Consider the following 21692-nt stretch of genomic DNA (forward strand, 5'->3'; position numbering starts at 1 on the left):
GTATTTGACTTGAAATAATATTTGTTTTGGAATGTGAGTTCAAAGATCATGAACTGTAGAAGTATCTACCCTCTAGTATCTATTACTAGAGTATTTGACTTGAAGTAATATTTGTTTTGGAATGTGAGTTCAAAGATCATGAACTGTAGAAGTATCTACCCTCTAGTATCTATTACTAGAGTATTTGACTTGAAATAATATTTGTTTTGGCACGTGAGTTCATAAATTATATATGTATTGTGAATGTATGTATATAATTATGTAGAAGTATTCATCACATAGTATGTAATAGCACTATACTATACTATACTGTTCAATACCAAGTACTATACTGTTCAATAAGAGGTTCGACTTGGAGAAATATATTTTTTGTGGAGTGTGAGTTCAAAGATCATGAACTATGGAAGTATCTGCAACCTAGTATCTGAAACCAGAGCGATTGCTTCAGAAAGTAAATGCAAATAATGTGGTTTTTCAAGAAACAAGCTGGAAACTTAATAAATAAAAGAAAGTATTTTAATCGAAGGAAAAATAGGGAAAATATATGGAAAAGGAATGCGTCAATGTTCTGTTTAACCGCATATTTCTAAGAGATTTTTGTTGTTTCGTTACATTTTTCTTGAGTTAATTCGTGCATTAAATTGTATAAATAATATTCTTCGAGTAACGAATGAGAATTGATCGTTAATAATATCGGATGGAAAAGGAAAATTCCATTGTAACTTGAACGATATTTGCGTATTATACAAATATAAAAATCGTATCAAAACTAATATCGATCGAGTGAATTGTATAATAATTAATTTCTACCAGAGGAATTCAAATGACGTATTGCGTAAGTAATTTAGTAAGCGACAGGGTATATTTTAAAATGAATAATTCAAGTATTGAACGGCTAATGTAACGGTCAATATAACGGTTGCGATAAAACGTGGGTAAGTAATACAGAAATTATGCTTGCTGTAAATAATATTTATTTTTCAAACAGGAAGTCCGCGGCATGAAAGACGATTATGTGCGCATTAAAATGGCGCGAGTCCGTAGAAATTTAAAGACGGTCGTAAAAGTAATCTCACTAGTTGGTAAAAATGCGTTTCTCGTTGACGAACGACAACCATTAATTGTTAACGAACGTTAATTACGAAATCTTTGACGGTAAATTAAACATCCCCTTTTTTTACCACCACATTGTCAACGCAGTTGAAAAGTCTGCTTGCATCGAAGATAAAAGAAATTGATCACTTCTTTGTGTATTTTATTAAAATTTAAAGACACGATAAGAAAAGAATTATAATAAAATTCGAAAAATTACTTTTCGGAGACTGAAATTCAACGCACTGAACTAAATACCTCATCGTCGCCCTAATTAAAATACCCTCGATGTTTGTAAATGTTTCTCGTTTCATAAAATTTCGCAAAAGCGTACAATTTCTTCCACGATATTTTTCAAATACAATTTTACAGTTTTTCATCTTTCGAGTCTTCTAATTTCCATTACTTATTTAACTAATAGAAATTATAATTTTCATTAGTTATTTAACTAATAGAAATCATAATTTCCATTACTTATTTAACTAATAGAAATTATAATTTTCATTACTTATTTAACTAATAGAAATCATAATTTCCATTATTTATTTAACTAACAGAAATTATAATTTTCATTAGTTATTTAACAGTCCAATTTCCATTAGTTATTTAACTAACAGTGTCGAGCAAATTTATGCGAAATAAAAATCGTTTCGACGTGTTTGTACAAACCGACAATATCGTGCCAAATATGGACATACATTGAATCGACAAAATGATTTATACATGACAAAATTCACACAATTGTGAATGAACAGCTCGACGAAATGTAAACAAACGTACATACGTACAAAGTGAAACTTTGTCAAACGTATCGAAATGTTCGACAGTTTCCGCAAAAGACAATCTCGAGTATCAATTTCTAGGACCCCCAATTAGGCGGATTTCTTAGAATTCCTGTTGCGCGGTTTTCCACGGCAACAGGAAATTATACGTAATTCCATTGAGAAGGCCAAGCGGCTCGAGGGTCGCAACCTAATATCAAGTTGCGCGACAGCATGCTCGTTCTCTTCTTTCGATTCAGGAACGCGTTCCCGCCGACCATGAGGCATAGTAACACGATTTCTTGTTCGATCCGATCGAACGTTCGTGACTCATCCTTCGTTGGCACATCGAAATGGTCGCAACGAATCGTGATCACGTTTTTCTTCGATACTTCGTTATTTCATTTTTCTTTGGAGAAAGATGGAAGCGCGACACTCGAAGGTCGTAGACTCTTTGGAGTTTGTACAGCGGATCGAAAAAATAATATTCGTACGATGTATCAATAGGAAATTCTTCTTACCTGTAAGATTGATTTTAACGAAAGTTTTGCATACGTAGAGTGCATATGCAGAGAATTGTTCTTGTCTAAAGGAAATTTCTTCAAGAAGGTGAAATCGAGCTCGGAAGGTTTTAATGTTTTTTTTTTTTCTTTTAAAATTTTTTTAATGCAACTTTTCTTGGGACTTTCTCGCAACTGATGTATTTTGCATCGTCAGGAAGTTGTATTTGAAAAATCGAAGAGAAAGTGGCATCTTGAATGCTACATCCGTTTTATACGATTCGAGAGCTTGCAAAGACTTTCATTTTCTTTATAACTTTGTAGTTTTACAAAAAATGTTCAGTTTTCAGTGCTGTATCGTTCGACTGTGAAAAAAATCGTCGAAAAGTTGTATTGAAAAATTGAAGAAGTATTGAATTTTCGAATCTTGATTTTATCCTCTCGAGAGGATTTTTTATCGACAAAAAAAGTTGTCATATGCAACCTAGTATGCTTTACGTGCACGTAAACTTTCATTAAAACCAGGAGAATTTTCTTATAATATAACGTAGTTAAAAATTGTTGTGTGTCACTGTAGTTAAATTTACTAATCGATAGTCGAGTATCGAGAATATTTTCCATTGTTAATGTATACTGGAACGATGCCTCTTTCAGTTGCATTCGATCAGGTACGGCGAGATATTTATTTAAATTTTGAAACGAACATACTACACTTTACAAATAAATATCTATCGTTTTAAATAGTCGTAATAAATGGATACTTTCTGTAAAATTATTAAAAGTTTATTAATGTACGCGACATGAGAAAGTTCAATTGCACTTGAACCAGGATGCAACAGATAAATCTCATTTCTTGCAACTGTATACTCATCGTGGTGATCTTAAATAACAGTGGAGTATAATGTTGAATAATTTTTCCAATTCTTTTCATCTTCTTCGGGTTTAATCTTTTCAGGGACGGATTGTTCTGTGAGAAATGAACTGAATTCAAATCGATATTGTCATCTCTTAATCATTCGACGATGTTGCTGTGTCATTTTGATGCAATTGTAATGTAATTATGCATTACACTGTATCGTATCGTTTACATCTTTTGATCAGAGACAAGGTGCACCAATGTGCGTTGCGTGTTGCAGAATGCAATTCTTCGTGCGATACTATCTCAGATGCCAATTGCGATTGGAAAGATGTTAATGCACATTATGATCGCATCGTGTATAGCCGTGAGAGAGTACCGATACAATCGGTGGAATAAGAATATAATGTTAGAAAATGAAAGTTTTATCGTAACAATATGATAATGAGCAATTATTCAGGGAGTCAAATTACGCCAACGACTTTCAAGATATCCATGTTCTGTCTTCGTGGAATCATCGCAAATTGTTCAACTGGTGTTCTTAACACTCGACGATGCATATATATCTCTGGCAACCATTTAGTTCAAATTGTTCAAAAATATCTGAAACGGTAAAATCATAAATATTTTAAACCGTAAGGTGGAGTTGATTAACACTTAACCCACGAATTTCAACATGCGAAGATTATGTTCGTCTTACGTTAAGGGAAGTTCCTATAACGTTATACTTCGTTAATAATTGCTCGACTGCTACTTAAAAATACGTTAATAAATACTATGTATATAAATATTCTTTTCTATTTCACTCCTGTTTCGTTTAAGTTTCAATTGTTCCGTGTCGTACATTCTCACGATTAATTCTTTTCCCTTTGTAATCTAAAAAGGGAGTTATTTACCCCGTAAATAAATAGAAAAATAAGTGACATTACGACACTATCTTTTACGTGAAACCGTGTAATGTATCGGAACGTACCGTGTTACCTTTATATTCGTAAGAGAGTATTTTAATCGAGTTTATCGAGAAAAATTCGCAAGAAAAAAAACGTTAATTGCGACGTAAACGCCTATTGCGGTGGAACGGCCACTTCCAAGCGCTAGAAGGTTCTGTAACCCAGCGTGGTAACTGTCTCGTTCCGTACCCCGTGAGGCACTTTCAGCTTCAAACGTGCCGTAGCCGAAGGGGGTTCAACGAAACGCAGTACCACAGCGCCGAGCTAGCGTCACGAAATTAATTTACGTCCACCGACTGCTCGTCTCCGCGTCCAGAGTGTCGCAGCGGTGCAGCGCAATCGTTTAACCACAGACCAGTCACGGATTATTTATTCGTGGGGCCCGAGGCGAAATCGAAATTTAGAGGCCTTAAAATTTCAAGTATGGAAATTGAAACGATTAGATAGGAGGTACGAATTTTTTTGATCGATTGTAGAACTTACCGGTTCTATAACGAGACAAATAGAACAGAGTTGCGAGTATTGGATTGATGAAACAAGAATGTAGAGAATTTTGTACAGGTTTAATTAGCTTTATTGTTCGTTTGGAGGGAAAAATATTTTTAAATATGGAAATTGAAACGATTTGATACGAGCCACGAATTTTTGAGTGAACCTTTTCAGTTGTATAATGAGACAAATAGAACAGAGTTGTATTGGATTGAGAAAACAAGAATGTAGAGAATTTTGTACAGGTTTAATTAGCTTTATTATTTGTTCAGCAGAGAACATATAACGAAGTTGTACGTACTGATTGATCAAGAATTATCAAATTCTGCACTAGCATACTGATCAGCCTTGTTTTCTATAGTGAGAAAAATGGGAGGAAGTTGTACGTATCGAATGATAAAGCAAGAATATATAAAATTGCACATTAATACACTGATTAATCTTCTTTTCTATAGTAAGAAAAATAGGGCAAGAACAGAGTTGTAAATATTGATCGATAAAGCAAGAGTGTATGAAATTGCACACTGACATACTGATCAGCCTTCTTTTCTATAATAAGAAAAATAGAACAAAGTTGTAAATATTGAATAATAAAGCAAGAATATATAAAATTGCACACTGATACACTGATCAGCCTTCTTTTCTATGGTAAGAAAAGTAGAACAAAGTTGTAAATATTGAATAATAAAGCAAGAATATATAAAATTGCACACTGATACACTGATCAGCCTTCTTTTCTATGGTAAGAAAAGTAGAACAAAGTTGTAAATATTGATCGACAAAGCAAGAATACATAAAATAGCATACTAACATACCGATCAGCCTTCTTTTCTAGTAAAAAAAATAGAACAAAGTTATAAATATTGATCCACGAAGCAAGAACGTAACAAACTGTATCCCAACATTCTACTCAGCCTTATTATTTCTACAATAAGAGAAATAGATCAAAGTTATAAATATTGATACAGAAAGCAAGAACGTAACAAACTGTATCCCAACATCCTACTCAGCCTTGTTATTTCTACAATAAGAGAAACAGAACGAACTTATGATAATTCCATGAAGAAAGCAAGAATCTCGAAAAAGTGTGCACTACCTTAACGTAAACATTGTTAACAATATAAAATTTCCAACTTTCCTACGTACGAAACCTTTCTGCGAGTGAAAATATTTTCAAATCGAACATTGATTATCTTTCACCAACTTCGGGGCCCGGAGTACGCGAGGCCCTCCTCGTGCACAAGCCTCCATCTTTTCTGCAACTCGTCACTGCCACGGAGGGTGGCCGGGCGTAATAACTACACCTTCGACGTACCTCCAGCGCGTGTAATTCGGTCTCCATTCGGCTTTGGCCAGGTAGAAAAGTAAATAGTAAAGTAAGGTGGGAAGCCAGGTTGCAGTGCGCTCCCAAGAGAGCACCGCCTCGGTCGTAAGTGAAAGTGTCTAGCCTTGACTTGCAACCTTCAGGGCACTTCATTCCTCCGTACCGTGCTCCATGAAACGTAAGTTTCGATTCATGAGGTTCGATCTGATGTCGTTCTCGTCTTTCTTCGCGGATCGTTGTTACCAACGGTGAAAAATTAATCGTAATCCAACGATTTCCAACGAAGTTACGTTTACACGGTGTAACCAACGAGCTTCGTTTCGCTTCGTTTAATTTTGTTACACCGTTTCATTGAGAATCCCTCTTCCTCTTCCTTGGAATGCAAAACGAAGGGAAGGAAGATCGGCCTCTGTCACGGTTTATCTACTTCTCTGAACAAGAGCCAGCCACACTTGGAACAACGTTGTTTGAAATACTACTTTATCAAGTACGCATTATCGGATTCAATTTTTCAAACACAATTACCGTTATCTCGTCCCGTGAAATATGTTCGAAAATACAGATTCTGTAGCAGAGATAACGATACAACGAAACGATCTTGGGAGTAACCGATGTGTTCTGGAAGTGCAACGTTTCGAAATCGTTCGGTAGGCGCAATCTTTTTACATCGTTAAAACGATGGAATGTTAACGATCGGTGGAAGAGAAGAAATTAACGGGTAAGATATCGTAAAAATCTTTGCTAGCATATTCTGTTACTCGTTAGCAAATTATTCATTCTATACCGTTGTTTCGAAAGTTAATTTAATATACACGTTTATATTCAGGCTTTATTCGATGCGCTTATTATTTCAAATAAATCGACCGGTTATTATTAAATATTGTCGAGGTGATTATTAAATATTGTCGAGGTAAACAAAAGTATCTGAAATATTATTTCTTAGTTTTATTTCAAAGAAACCTTTACTCGTGCCTGCTCTGAATCTTGTAGAAAAGAATTATTGCGACGAGATTGCAGCAGCCGTGATTTTGTAACTTATTATTCCTGGAACGGGAAGATTTATAATTATCTCGTTTTAAGTGAAACGTGTTTTCGAGGAGAGACCATGGGCCAATGGAAGCCAGAATGTCAAGGATGCACGTGTTCGAATAATGCAAAACAGGTTAATCTGCGTAAGATCTGATTCGTCTTCGGAGTATAAGTTGAAATCGTTGAACAGTTTGTAACCGCTTTTGAAAGTCAAGCTGATTGAGAAGATACGTATCAGATTGGTTTCGTAACTCTTTGGGTATTTTGTTCGTGAAAATTACATTCAAGAAAAATGTCTACAGATATGCAAACAATGTTAACCGTTTACAGAATGGTCGTCTTGTACGATTTCTTGCCATTAATGAATTAATTGAACGATGCACCTATTATAAAAATTAGGTAGGTTATTTTCAAAAGCACATCGAATGGTGGTTTCGATGTACTCAAATGGTTCACATTTATCGTTAAAACGAATGTGTTCTCAACGAAACGATTAAATTTAAAATTCTCGTCTCAAGATTCGATTCAATTTTGAACAAAATCGGTTCACGGATAACAATGATTATCTCTAGTAGTTTTAATTTTTTCGTTATACATTCGCTATTTGGAAAAATATTGAAAACCGTTTCAAATAAATCCTTGCAGGGAACTAAATTCCGCATAGAAAACCCGAATAAACCTTTTCTAAATTTTCTCTCGTAAAGAAAAAGTAAAGTGAAATCGTACTCGTTGTATACTTGCATGAAAATTTGTTTCATCAGAGAACATTGTGACTTTCTTTTTAATTTATAATAGTTTGTTCGATAAGTTTCGTCGTTCGAGAAAATAAGAAAAAATAAAGTGAAATCTTAATCGTTGTAAACTTGCATGAAAATTTTTTTCATCAGAAAACATTGTGACTCTCTTTTTAATTTATAATAGGTTCTTCGAGAAGTTTTGTCGTTCGATAAAACTTATTGAACAGTACTACATTGAACATTACTATATTGAATAGTACTACATTAAAAAGCACTACATTGAACAGTACTATATTGAACAGTACTAAAACTTATCGAACAGTACTATATTGAACAGTACTACAATGAACAGTACTAAAACTTATTGAACAGTACTACATTGAACTGTACTAAAACATATTGAACAGTACTACATTAAACGGTACTGTTCGATACATTTTATCGAACGACAAAACTTACCGAAGAACCTATTACAAATAAAAAAGAAAGTGACAATGTTTTCCGATGAAAAGAATTTTCATGCAAGTTTACGAGTAAGATTTCACATGATTTTTTCTCTTATTTTCTCGAACGACAAAATTCATCGAACAACCCAGTATGTTCAACGTCACATCCGCGATGGTTCGATACGTTAAACGGAGCTTTCGTACGTTACGATTACCATCCTGAAATCGTGTACAAGAATAATGTATTGTAATATTGTTATCGTCGCGTTTGTTTCAATGGCAGCAGCCACTTGCAGGCGGTCGTTCCTCGTTCACAAAACGATTATTCGTACGAGTCGTGTCGTCGTATTCCGTTGCTCGCTTGGAACAACATTCTATCGAGCATTCTAGACTTCTGAAAGGCAGCAAAGCGATCCATTTTGAAAGGTACAGGATAGTTAGAGGCGTGCTGCCGTCGCCTTTCTTCAGGCATGCAATCCCCGTTACTCGTCGAAAAATCACGGTATGTTACACTAACGCAACAAATACCGACCAACACACTCGTTGGACTGGATCTGATAGATAAGGGAAGGAAAGCGAGACGCCAGACAGAAATCGTGGCAACGACTGCTTATCCGAGATCTCCTACATTTGTTTTTTCCTCTCCTTGGATAATAAAGTATTTTAATATCATCGAAACGCGATGATCAACGTTTGATTGGGAAACGAATGACAGCAGCAACGATCGAACGAATAATTCTATAAACGAATCGTGACGGAATAAAATGGAAATTAATTGGATAAAATAATATAAACGAATAGTGACGGAATAAAATAGAAATTAATTGGATAAAATAATATAAACGAATAGTGACGGAATAAAATAGAAATTAATTGGATAAAATAATATAAACGAATAGTGACGGGAATAAAATAGAAATTAATTGGATAAAATAATTCATTTTTAGCGAAATACAGGTAAGACGATTCGATTGGGTTCGAGGATAATTTAATATCACATTCTCTTGGATGTTTAATCACGGGTACCTTTGGTGGAATATTTTTTACGAAAAACGTATTATTATCGTGTTGCGTCACGTTCATGGAAGAGTGAAATTGATCCGTGCGAGTTAAAAATTGTACGTCGCGGTTGTTAAAATTGTGTAATGTGTAATTTAACGGCGCGACGGAAGTCTTTCTTTTTTGTTCGAAAAATAAGGCGTGATTCAAGGTATCCGAAAACGTGAATTTAAAATTGAACTGCGGGATAAAATTGCAAATTTTCTGTAAATTTATTTTATATTTTTAGGGAGAAAATGTCACTGCCAACCTGTGTCGTTTTCAGTTGCACCTTCTAATGTATCGTTAAACATTTAATACGCATTCATAGAAGCATCATATAACACCTACTATGTCGACTTGTTAATCCTTTGGTGCACAGTGGGTTAGATATATAATATTTTTCAATCAACCATGAAAAATTAAAATAACTCCACACAAGTTGCATGGTGGGACTGTTAATATTCCATCTCGTAATTAAATACCTAAATAATCCATTTTTTAGTTTTAGTTACTTCGTATCGTTTCACACGTTCAGCAACCGTGTCTCGAATAGTCAAACGAAATTTAACTTTAATCAATTTATTTTTCAGTTTTACTTACTTCGTATCGTTTCACATGTTCAGCAACCGTGTCTCGAATAGTCAAACGAAATTTAACTTTAATCAATTTATTTTTCAGCTTTACTTACTTTGTATCGTTTCACATGTTCAGCAACCGTACCTCGAAGAGTGAAACGCAATTTAATTTTAATTAATTTATTTTCTACTTTTAGTTACTTTGTATCGTTTCACATGTTCAGCAACAGTGCCTCGAATAGTCGAACGAAATTTAACTTTAATCAATTTATTTTTCAGTTTTACTTACTTCGTATCGTTTCACATGTTCAGCAACCGTGTCTCGAATAGTCAAACGAAATTTAACTTTAATCAATTTATTTTTCAGCTTTACTTACTTTGTATCGTTTCACATGTTCAGCAACCGTGCCTCGAACAGTGAAACGCAATTTAACTTTAATCAATTTATTTTCTAGTTTTAGTTACTTTGTATCGTTTCATACGTTCAGCAACAGTGCCTCGAATAGTCAAACGAAATTTAACTTTAATCAATTTATTTTTTAGCTTTACTTACTTCGTATCGTTTCACATGTTCAGCAACCGTACCTCGAAGAGTGAAACGCAATTTAACTTTAATTAATTTATTTTCTACTTTTAGTTACTTTGTATCGTTACACATGTTCAGCAACCGTGCCACGAAGTGTCAAACGAAATCAAAATTTCCACAACTGTTTCCTACCTCGTTATTTAAACGCATTGAAATCGTTAAGACACGGTTGCCTACCTACTTTGTAGGTGGACACATCCCCGGTTAGGCAGCTTGGGTTATGTAAGAGAGACTCTTATTAGCAGTGTCGTGGCATCGGGTTACTTTCCCTTCCTTTACGACTCCTTGTAAAGAAGTAAGTGCCCGCAGTAGGTCAACAGTTGGCTCTAACAATAAGAAGCAAAGGCGAGAGTGCTTCCACCGTGAAACCTCTAATTGTTTACGTTCCGTGGATAACACGTGCGCTCTGCCATGGATTACTATACTCGTTACCAACCTCGACTGTCTCTCGCCTACCTCACCACCCGGTTTTTACCGGGGAACTCGTTTCCTCGAAACGGTTCATTTAGTTTTCTTACGACGTCCCACTGTTAATAATCACCATGCGATTTACTTTTATCGGGGTCCCTTCCTGCGCCATTTTTCTACTCGATCGTCGTCGTTACGTGCCATTAGTGACTCCCTCGTAAGAACCGTGTCGTTTTAATTGTCCCCCATCGCGTTAAAAACCCAACAGTCGCGAACTTTCTTCGCTCCTTGTGAAACGAACGGTCAGGATTACGTGGAACCTTTGCTTTCCAGGGAATGCAATTTGTTTTTCTTGCAAAGCACAGGCGGCGCTCGACGAGTGGAAAGTTGTAACGGGGAATGTCGAAGAACAAGGTGTCGTCCCACAATTCGCGTGGAAGCTGCACGGGTATTAGTCATGCGTGACTTTTATAATATAACGTACGAACTGACATGTACACGGTGTGACGATAAAGTTTACGAATCGATGGTAGAGCTTACCTTCTAATTGTTTTTCAGTCATTTTTTTCGTACTACTAACAAGTCACGTGTGTCTCTAATTTTTTCACGTTACCAACAAGTCACACATCTCTCTAACTTTGTCGTGTTACCAAAAAGTCACACATCTATCTGATTTTGTCATATACCAACAAGTCATGCATCTCTCTAATTTGGTCATGTACCAACAAGTCACACGTCTCTCAAATTTTGTCCTGTTACAAAAATGTCACACATCTATTTAATTTTGTCATGTACTAACAAGTCATATGTCTTCGTAATTTTTGTATGTACCAACAAGTCACACGTCTCTCTAATTTTGTTATGTATTAACAAGTCACGTGTCTCTGTAATTTTTTGATGTACCAATAAGTCACACATTTCTCCAATTTTGTCATGTATTAACGAGTCAAATGTCTTTGTAATTTTTTCGTGTTATCAATAAGTTACGCATCTCTCTAATTTTTTCATGTTATTAATAAGTCACACATCTCTCTACTTTGTCATGTATTATCAAGTCACACGACTCTCTAATTTTGTCACGTTACCAACAAATCACACGTCTCTTTAATTTGTTCGTATTACCAACAAATCACACGTCTCTTTAATTTGTTCGTGTTACCAACAAATCACACATGCTCAATTAAACTGACTTTATTTCATTGTCATTAAAGAATTAGTCTTCTAGACGCAGATTTCGTAACTTAACTTTTCATACATTGTTACCGTTTCGAAATGGAACGGAAAACAGATATCAAGTTTCGTCTCAAACCTGGAAAAATGGCCACAGAAACTTTTTACATGTTAATAACTGTGTCAAGCCCAACTGTTTTTGAATGAAATTTTTGATCTTGTCATCGACGCGAAGATGTTGCTGAAGATCAAATGAGCGAACGTCCATCGAATGCTAGAATCGATGAAAATCTAAAAAAAGTTGAAAAACTTGTCGAATCTAATAAACGAACGATCTTCAGAATGATAGAAGATGAGAATTAATACAGAAACTATTTAGAGAATGTTGGTAGAAGATTTACAGAAGAGAATAATTTGTCCAAGATTCTTTCTGACCTGTAAAACTCGACGAACAAAAATAAAGTCGAATTAAATATTACAAATTTTTCAAAACGTTACAAACATTCAAAAAACAAAATCTCATACGTGTATCGAACAACATACCGAATAAACAATTTGAAAACTGTTTTCAGGTTTTAGATGAAAGATTTATAAAATGTGTTGATGTCATGTCAAAGAGGAGATATTCGGAAGAATGAAATATATTAGTTTATTTTTTGAAGTTCTCTTCTTTCGTTCTGTTCCTCTCGAAGTGTCCAATTTTCTTCTCGTTGCATACTGCACGCTAGATGCAGTTTTTATCGACTACGTTCCAGTTCAAATTGTACCAATTGAGCGAGCTTCTTCGACCCTTTCTCGATAGTTTCAGAGTGAGTTAGACAAAATTGTTTTCGCAACGTGACTAGAAAATGCATTCGAAGTACCGAGCTCGTACGTTTTAATCACTGCAGTCCGGGAACTTTATCGTCACACCGTGTATGTATGCAACGTTGGCGCGGCGCGTTAGATCGTACAGCATGGATCGAGAGAAAGGTCGATCTTCGTACAATTCTGCGGGAATTATCCGAATCGATGCACGAAGCTCGGTGCACTTTCCCGGTGAATACTCCATTATCTTCGACGCGGTCGCTTTCCCGCATTGATGGAACATTTTAAAATAATTTTGAGATCGTCCGCCTGAAACTATAAGGAAGGAAAGTATCGCAAAGAAGAACGATTTCCAGAAAATTTTTCTGGTATGTGAACACACAAATGTAACGTTTGAAAATGATTTCACGATTCTTTGCTCCTGATTCAAAAGACCTTTTACTCGCCGATCTACGAGGAAGGAAAGTATCGCAACGATTACAAATTAAAAGAAATCTTTTCGATGTGTGCACGATCGTAATTTCAACGACACTTTAATAACATACGTATACTTTATATTCTCATCTCGAGAGTTGATAAAAATTTGAACAAAATCGATTCATGAATAACGAATGTTGGGTGCGTTAGTTTTGTAGGTGTGTCGTATATCCGTTATTCGTAAAAATTGTGAAAAATGTTCCGAATGAGTCTCAAAGGGAATCAAATTTCCCACGAGAATGTTAAATAAATTTTACTTCCGTTTCGTCCACTAAGGGAACAAAATTCGAATTGTAAGAATATTTCTCGGGCACTGGAACCGCATTCTTCTTCTCGAAAAATATTGTGACGCATTCGTCACTGTTAATTTCCCGCTTGATCGATCTTCTGTACAATTTTCGAACAGGTTCGGCTTATTCGTCGCCTTGTCGCGTTTGAAAAATGCAACAGGTTCGAGTCGTGGAAAATTGTAACGCCCGCCGAACCGGCGCCGCGAGAAAATTCGCTGGAAAAGTAACCGTAGCTCCATGTCGAGCCACGTTCCTTCCTGAACGTGGGAATAAATGAATATCGACGTCCTTCCTGGGACAGGTAGAGAGCTACAAGTTGCACGAGCCCCACCTTTTCGCGTTCCTTCCGTAAAGTGCAACGTTCCACGTCAAAAGCCAGCTCATGTAATAAACGTGCCACGACCGAAACGACGTTTACGAGACACGTTCGCCACTTCCTTCTCTCCTTTCCTCCGGAGAGTATCTCCTCTTTCGTTCTATTCCTCTCGAAGTGTTCAATTTTCTTCTCGTTGCATACTGCACGCTACATGTAGTATGCAGTATTGCATACTGCAGTTTTTATCGACCATATTCGTTCCAGTTAAAATTGCACCAATTAAGCGAGCTTCTTCGACTCTTTCTCGATAGTTTCAGAGTGAGTTAGACAAAATTGTTTTTGCAACATGATTAGAGAATGTATTCGAAACGAAATAACGAAGAGTATCTGTTCTTTCGTTCTATTCCTCTCGAAGTGTCCAATTTTCTTCTCGTTGCATACTGCACGCTAGATGCAGTTTTTATCGACTACGTTCCAGTCAAAATTGCACCAATTAAGCGAGCTTCTTCGACTCTTTTTCGATAGTTTCAGAGTAAGTTAGACGAAATTGTTTTTGTAATATGATTAGAGAATGTATTCGAAACGAAACAACGAAGAGTATCTGTTCTTTCGTTCTATTCCTCTCGAAGTGTCCAATTTTCTTCTCGTTTGTTTCTTCGCGTTGCATACTGCATGCTAGATGCAGTTTTTATCGACCACATTCGTTCCAGTTAAATTTGTACCAATTAAGACAGTTTCTTTGATTCTTTCTCGGTAGTTTTAGAGAGAGTAAGACAAAATGATCTTTGCAACAAGAATAAAAAATGTATTCGAAACGAAATAACGACGTTGGGATCACCTGTATTATGAGCCCCTTTTGGAGCGAACTTTAAATATCTTTTCATAAAAATGTATTCATATTCCTAGAAATTGAATTAAATTTTATTTCAAAGATTTCTTAAAATTTGTTCTTTTTTTTATGATCGATGTGATAGTTATTAATTGGCTCTTTGAAATTATTTTTACGAGTACCGTTAACATTTTGACTATTTTGAAAATTTTCGAAAGAAAGTAGAAGTTTTGGTTCGGCATTTTATAAATATTGAATCTCCAACAATTTTCAATGTGAAATATTTCAGAATTGTGGATTTATACGAATTGAAAATTCAGGCAAGCTTTAACAATCTGAAATCACTAACAAACCAAAAATTAAAGACGTTGTAACAAAAATTTTGAAACAAATCATGCTTTTTTTAAACTGTCTTTTTCTGAGCAGAATAAGGTACAGGTAGAAGTGTAATTGATAATGAGTGTAAACAAAGGTGACATAAGTTAAGTCGACAGTGATGCAACGATAGAAAGTTTAACGTCACGAACACATGACAATGGCTGTTAACTGTTTACTTGTACGAAATCACGTACACGTGACAGCGGCTGTCAAAGTCAGGTTTGTGAGTTAAAAAATATCTATTTTTAGATTATTTTGCGATTTTCGTAAGATTTATGAGACCTTGAAACCAAGTTTCTAAAACATTAACGCGAAATTTGTAAAATTTCCAGAACAATAAAAGTTTGAAGGTTCAGCAGCTATAAAGTTTATAGAGGTTTGTGCTTAAATTCTTGAGTAATTTAGTTATCGACAAAAAGTGGCAAAACGACATTTGTCATAAATACATACGATCAGTCGTCGTCCATTTTGCAACCACGTTGATCATTTTAAACGCTTTGCTTTCAAAACAGTATTTTCCACATCAACCAGACAGTTACTTCATAAATTACCAAACCTATTGATATGCACGCATCTGGAAACTAGTCGATATTTGTAAAAAACTTTTTCTTCGAGATACTAAGTTGTTCGATAAGTTTTGTCGTTTTTTCCATTGTAAAAAAATACTATGACAATTTTCAAAGTTGAAACTTTCAACTTTGAACAACTGTAAATATACGAACGAGTCGACGAATCTACACGAAACTTCACACACGTTCATCGAACAGTAGTACCATCTTTAAAAAAATAAAAAATACGAAACTAATACCCCTATTTCTTATCGAATGACAATATTATCGAGCAACCTTTTTTACGAACAACTTCACACATGTTCATCGAACAGTAGTACCATCTTTAGAAAAATGAAACAACAAACCTAATACCTTTATTTCTTATCGAACGATAAAAATTATCGAGCAACCAGTTTCATGAACAACTTCACACATGTTCATCGAACAGTAGTACCATCTTTAGAAAAATGAAACAACAAACCTAATACCTCTATTTCTTATCGAACGATACAAATTATCGAGCAACCAGTTTCATGAACAACTTCACACATGTTCATCGAACAGTAGTACCATCTTTAGAAAAATGAAACAACAAACCTAATACCTCTATTTCTTATCGAACGATAAAAATTATCGAGCAACCAGTTTCATGAACAACTTCACAACATGTTTATCGAACAGTAGTACCATCTTTAAAAAAATAAAAAATACGAACCTAATACCTATATTTCTTATCGAACGACAAAACTTATCGAGCAACCTGTTACACGGAAGTTGCAAAATTGTCGTTGAAACTCTAAATTTGTTCATCGAACACCTACCACTTCGTTGAACGTTATTTAATCCATCCACGTGTGTATAAATTAAAACGTAGGACTTGAATCGTTTCATTCAAAGAGTTAGGAAGGGATCAATCAATGGCGTCGTTCGAGCAGAAGTTTCGAAACACGACACGCGTAACGGTTCGTAGCTCGTAGAGTATCGAAACTCATTATCGAAGATGTTTACAGTGTCTTCGAGTACGAGTCGTATATTTGTACATATAATTTTTCGCACGTTCGATAACATTTTACATTGATTCGCAATAATCGTATAAAAAATAATCTTGTAAATCTGTGAATACTTTCTTAACACGTGGAACAACGAATGCACGTTTCGTGCCAGGATTTTGACGCTGTTCCTCTCAATCTAATCGATTAAAAATTACAGAGCTCCACCTGCTCTCTCTTCTCACAATAGTTTTTTTTTTTTTTTTTTTTGCCCGTACAATTTGCATCGCGCGAAATTACACCGAACGAAACGTTTCTCCTTTGCATTTTCTTCTTTTTCCGCTGATCACCGTTAACGATACTTTTTCTCCGGATTATATCACAGTTTCCGGTTCCAGAGAGATTCGAGCGCGGCGGTGTTCACGTTCCAACATGGCGGATTAGTTTATCGCGGAGGATTCTGGACGCGGAATTCCGAGCGGTGCGGGGGGCGAGGGCGCGGAAAAAGAAAAAAAAAAGAAAGCAATTACGGAAACGCGCGCGAATAAATAAATAATTACGAGATTACGTGGGACACCGGTTATCTGCCCGGTACGAAAATAATCTCTATAATAAAACTGTGCGCCACGGTAGAAAGTAGAATCTCTTACGTAAACCGTGTAGCTGCAGATCGAGGCGCGATCGATGCAAGAGGACTAAAACTCTTTCGAGATGTGTGGCGTCGAGTGCCGTTATATCGACTCGGGGAACTTCCGAGAACGCCGCCGAGAATAATATTAAAAGTAAAAGTTACAACAACGTCGTCTCGGAACGCTCCAACTTGTCGTAGCCTCGAAATTGAACAAACACATTGTACAATCGACTTTCAGTCATCGTAACAGGTTGTGTTTCGACGATAGAATATCTATCCTTTTATTTTATTCATTTTTCATATATGTATACACGTATAAAATTTTATATACATTTATTTGTTTCATTTTTATTTCATTCACTTTCAAAGGAATACAATTTTTTATTTCAGTCCTCTTTTAAAGGAATGAATTTTTTTTTTTCAGTCCTCTTTTTATTCACTTTAAAGGGCTAAAATAAAAGGATAAACATGTATATATAATTATTCTGCTACGAGTTCTTTTATCGCGCGAATAATCGAAATTTCGAACGAAAAGAATTGTACGAAATTCGATGCCATTAAATATTTGTCGTCTGGTCCATGAGATCGCAGAGTAACGTGGACAAATTTTCCAACATTTTCCCGATTTTTCATGGAACGTTGTACTTCTCTTCGGGTTGCACGAGTATCTATTTTGCCGAGTATTTTGCAATCGTTGATTCGTGAAAACACTTCGAGTTCGAGGTGGAAGAAAAACTTTCTTTCGCCGAGATCGAAAAATCGATCGGTGGCTCGCGATCCGTGGATGCAAAATAAGGGAAGGAGAGAAGAGAGAGAGAGAGAGAGAGAGAGAGAAGAGAGAGAGAGAGAGAGTAATCTGTCTGCTGAGCTACTTTCATATTTTCACTCCCGAGACACGGGAGAAAGTTCTTCGGATGTGTGAAACTCGGTGAATGCCTGACATTGTCTTACGAAGACGTGTGTAATAATCTGGGGGTGGAGGGTGGGGGTGGGGGCATTCCTTGAAGTTACGAATACCTGTATTAAACGACAATGAAGATTGTGTAACGAAAAAACTACGAACGATCAAATTTATTTACACCTGTTCGACGACGAGTCAATTTCACTTGAACCTTTCCAACCTGGCGTATGTGTACACGGTGTGTCTTAAACGCGATATCGATGTGTAAGATATACACACGGATAGACACACACGTGTGCGTTACACGTGTACTTATAAAGATGGGCGAAAGTCTTTCTCGATATATGTTACATCGTTCGGTTACAATTCGTTCGAAACAACTACGAAATAGAAAGCTTTCGAAGAATAGAAACTGATCGTTTTTGCAAAGTTTTCAGTGATCGTGAATTATCTATATTTCGTTCCACGTGGGATTTTCTATCGGTTGTGAATCGTTCGAAACGACTTCGAGAAAAAGTATTTTGATTCGAGAAGATAGAAACTGATAGTTTGGTTTGATAACTGAACTGATAATAAGTTTAGAGTAATTTTTATGTTACATTTCACGTGAGATCTTCTATCGGTTACAAATCGTTCGAAATAGCTTCAGAAAAAAGTATTTTGATTCGAAAGAATAGAAATTGATCATTTTTGCAAAGTTGAGACTAGTTAACAATAATCAATATTTTATACCATGCGAGATTTCCTATCGGTTACAAATCGTTCGAAACAACTTCGAAAAAAAACGATTCCAATTCCAAAGAACAGAAACTGATAATATTTGCAAAGTTAAGACCAATTGACAATAATCTTAACCATGCGAGATCTATCGGTTACTAATTCCTCGCGACAGCTTCGCAAAAAGCACCCAATTCCAACGAATCGAAACCAATTGATAATTTCAGCAAAGTCGAGACCGGTCGACAACTTTCTACGTTAAATTTCACGCAAGATCCAGCATCCTTTACGATTCCCTCGAGAGAGTTTCGTAGAAAGATCTCCCCTTCGAAAGAATCGAAACCGAAATCGTGACCAATCCCAACGATTCTCTGGATTTCGTTCCACGTAGGATTTACGATCGTAATCCTCGGTCCAAGAACGATCGAGAACCCGATCCGAAGAATCTCGTTCTCGTACTTTCATACTCGGCCGGTAACGCACAACCGGAGTGTTTGACGAACGTTTAGCGACGAGTGAACGCACCGAACGAGGTCGAGTTACCTCGAGAAAGTACAATTAACGAACGTTTGTACCAGCTAAGAAGGAATATCGCGCCGAATCGATACGGTGTACCAGAGCCAGCCATTATTGCGAAACAATTAATTGGAACGTTCTCGTGCGAATCACCCTCGATTTCGCGCGGTACACGATCGAAAGCGTCGCCGCCGGTTTCTGAACACGGGAGCGTCGCAACGACGACGCTCGTTCCGCGAAAGTAGGCCGACGCGCACTTTTCAGATCCAGCAGCTGCAAGAAACGCGCTCGTCTGATCACAGAAAGTCCGTTTTCACTTGCACAGAACGTCCTGCAACGATGACCGTGCTCGAACAACCACTACAAATCGCTCGATACCGCGACCCACGTACGCAAACCGTGGCGAACGTCCCATACTCGTTCCCACGAACGACGAGCATCTACGTCACACTTTTAACCCTTTGCGCTCCGGAGGCGACTCTCGGACGCCTGCGACGTTTCATACGGCGACTCGAGTGACGAGTGAGAGGCGACGGTCTTTATTTATGCTAGATTTCGTAATCTTCAATTGGCAAGAGCGCGGTTCTCGTTCGTGAATAGGTTCCTCGGTTCTTCGATGCAAGAGTATTACGGTCTTTGTTGGCTAGTACGAAACGTTACACCTTGAAACGAGGATGAGACGCTCGATAGCACATTCCTTCGAAATTATAGACTGATGACGATGTCTTAGACGTTAACTCGGGCTCGACTATCGTGACAAGGGATAGTCGAGATAGTGACAGGAGGTACTATATATCATGATTGAGTATAGTATTATACTTTTGTTAGAAGACTTTTAAAAATGGAGTTTGAGAGCGATCATTAGTTCGAAAAAGATGAATTTAATTTTGAATTGTCGAAGATGATACTCGATAGCAAATTCCTTTGAGATTATAGACTGATGACGATGTCTTAGACGTTAGCTCGGGCTCGATTATCGTGACAAGGGATAGTCGAGATAGTGACAGGAGGTATATCATGATAGAGTATAGTATTATACTTTTGTTAGAAGACTTTTAAAAATGGAGTTTGGGAGCGATAATTAGTTCCAACGAAGATGAATTTAATTTTGAATTGTCGAAGATGATACTCGATAGCAAATTCCTTTGAAATTATAGACTGATGACGATGTCTTAGACAGTAGCTCAGATTCGACTATCGTGACAAGAGATATATAATAGTACGATAGAGTATAGTATATATTATACTTTCGTTAGAAGACTTGTAAAAATGGAGTTTGGGAGCGATAATTGGTTCGAACAAAGATGAATTTAATTTCGAATCGTCGAAGATTGATTGTATTGTTCGAAAAGTCATTTCGTTTGTTTTTTTTCGGTGAAAATGAGACACGATGTTTTCAGAGCGCGTATAAACATTTGATTAAATTATATATATCCTCCATTTTGGAAAACGAAACGACTTTCCGAATGAACTAACAGTTCGAACGAAGATGAATTTAATTTCGAATCGTCGAAGATTGATTGTATAATTACCGATAGATAGAAAACGAAAGCAGCGATGAAATTAGCGACACAGCGTACCGGGTGTAAGAAATGAAAAAATTGAACAAACTTCAATGAAGATTCCAACGATTCGGATTGGGCAATTTGTAAAGTGTCTAGTTAAATACCATCGAGCGACACGACACTCGTCACACATGCGCGAAAGCATCTCGAGTTGCCACTCGGTTTGAAAAAGTCGTCGAGCGTAAAGGGTTAAGTGTTCGTATATTTCACGACCGGTGGAAGCCCGAGAAACGGTAAAATCGTGTTCGATTTCGTACGAGTGATGCGTAAAACAGTCATCAACGTGGATTCCAACCGGAACGGTGAAATATAATCGTTACAGTTAATCTCGGGGTAAAACGACGCCATCGATCGTCGTCGTGCGAAACAGAGACGACGACGAAGAAGCCGTAACCGATACGCGATAGGGATCCGTGAAACGAAAGGAAACGATGGAAAGAAGACGGAGAGGTACGGTGAAAAAGTTGGAACGAAAGACGCTCGACGCGATGGTGAAAAGAGGCGGATAAAACTAGAAAAAGAAACGAACGAAAAGGTGTACGAAAGGACTCACCGTGAGCAGCCAGGAACACCAGAAGAAACGAGAGAACCTGCGACGATGCCATTCTGAGTTATACCGTGTACGGTGTTCGGGCACGACCAATTCGATTAACTCGAATCTACTTAAATTTCAGTCCGATCGTTGGAACCATCCAAGGATGGGGCGTAGAAGCGTGAAGTGACTCTTATAAGAACCGAAGAAGCTCGGCTGATGAGTTTTC

General features: G+C 36.7%; 1 protein-coding gene across 1 annotated transcript in view; it reads right to left on the reverse strand.

The window, feature by feature from the left end:
- LOC143154770 (protein obstructor-E) overlaps positions 1–21692 on the reverse strand; it is a 27663-nt gene extending 5971 nt beyond the window's left edge. Inside the window, exon 1 of the mRNA XM_076326723.1 lies at positions 21485–21692. Coding sequence (XP_076182838.1) covers positions 21485–21536 — 52 coding nt within the window. The 5' untranslated portion in view covers positions 21537–21692. The remainder of the gene's footprint in view (positions 1–21484) is intronic.

The sequence above is a fragment of the Ptiloglossa arizonensis genome, chromosome 2 (genome assembly GCF_051014685.1).
Source record: "Ptiloglossa arizonensis isolate GNS036 chromosome 2, iyPtiAriz1_principal, whole genome shotgun sequence".
NCBI classification, from domain to species: Eukaryota; Metazoa; Arthropoda; class Insecta; order Hymenoptera; family Colletidae; genus Ptiloglossa; species Ptiloglossa arizonensis.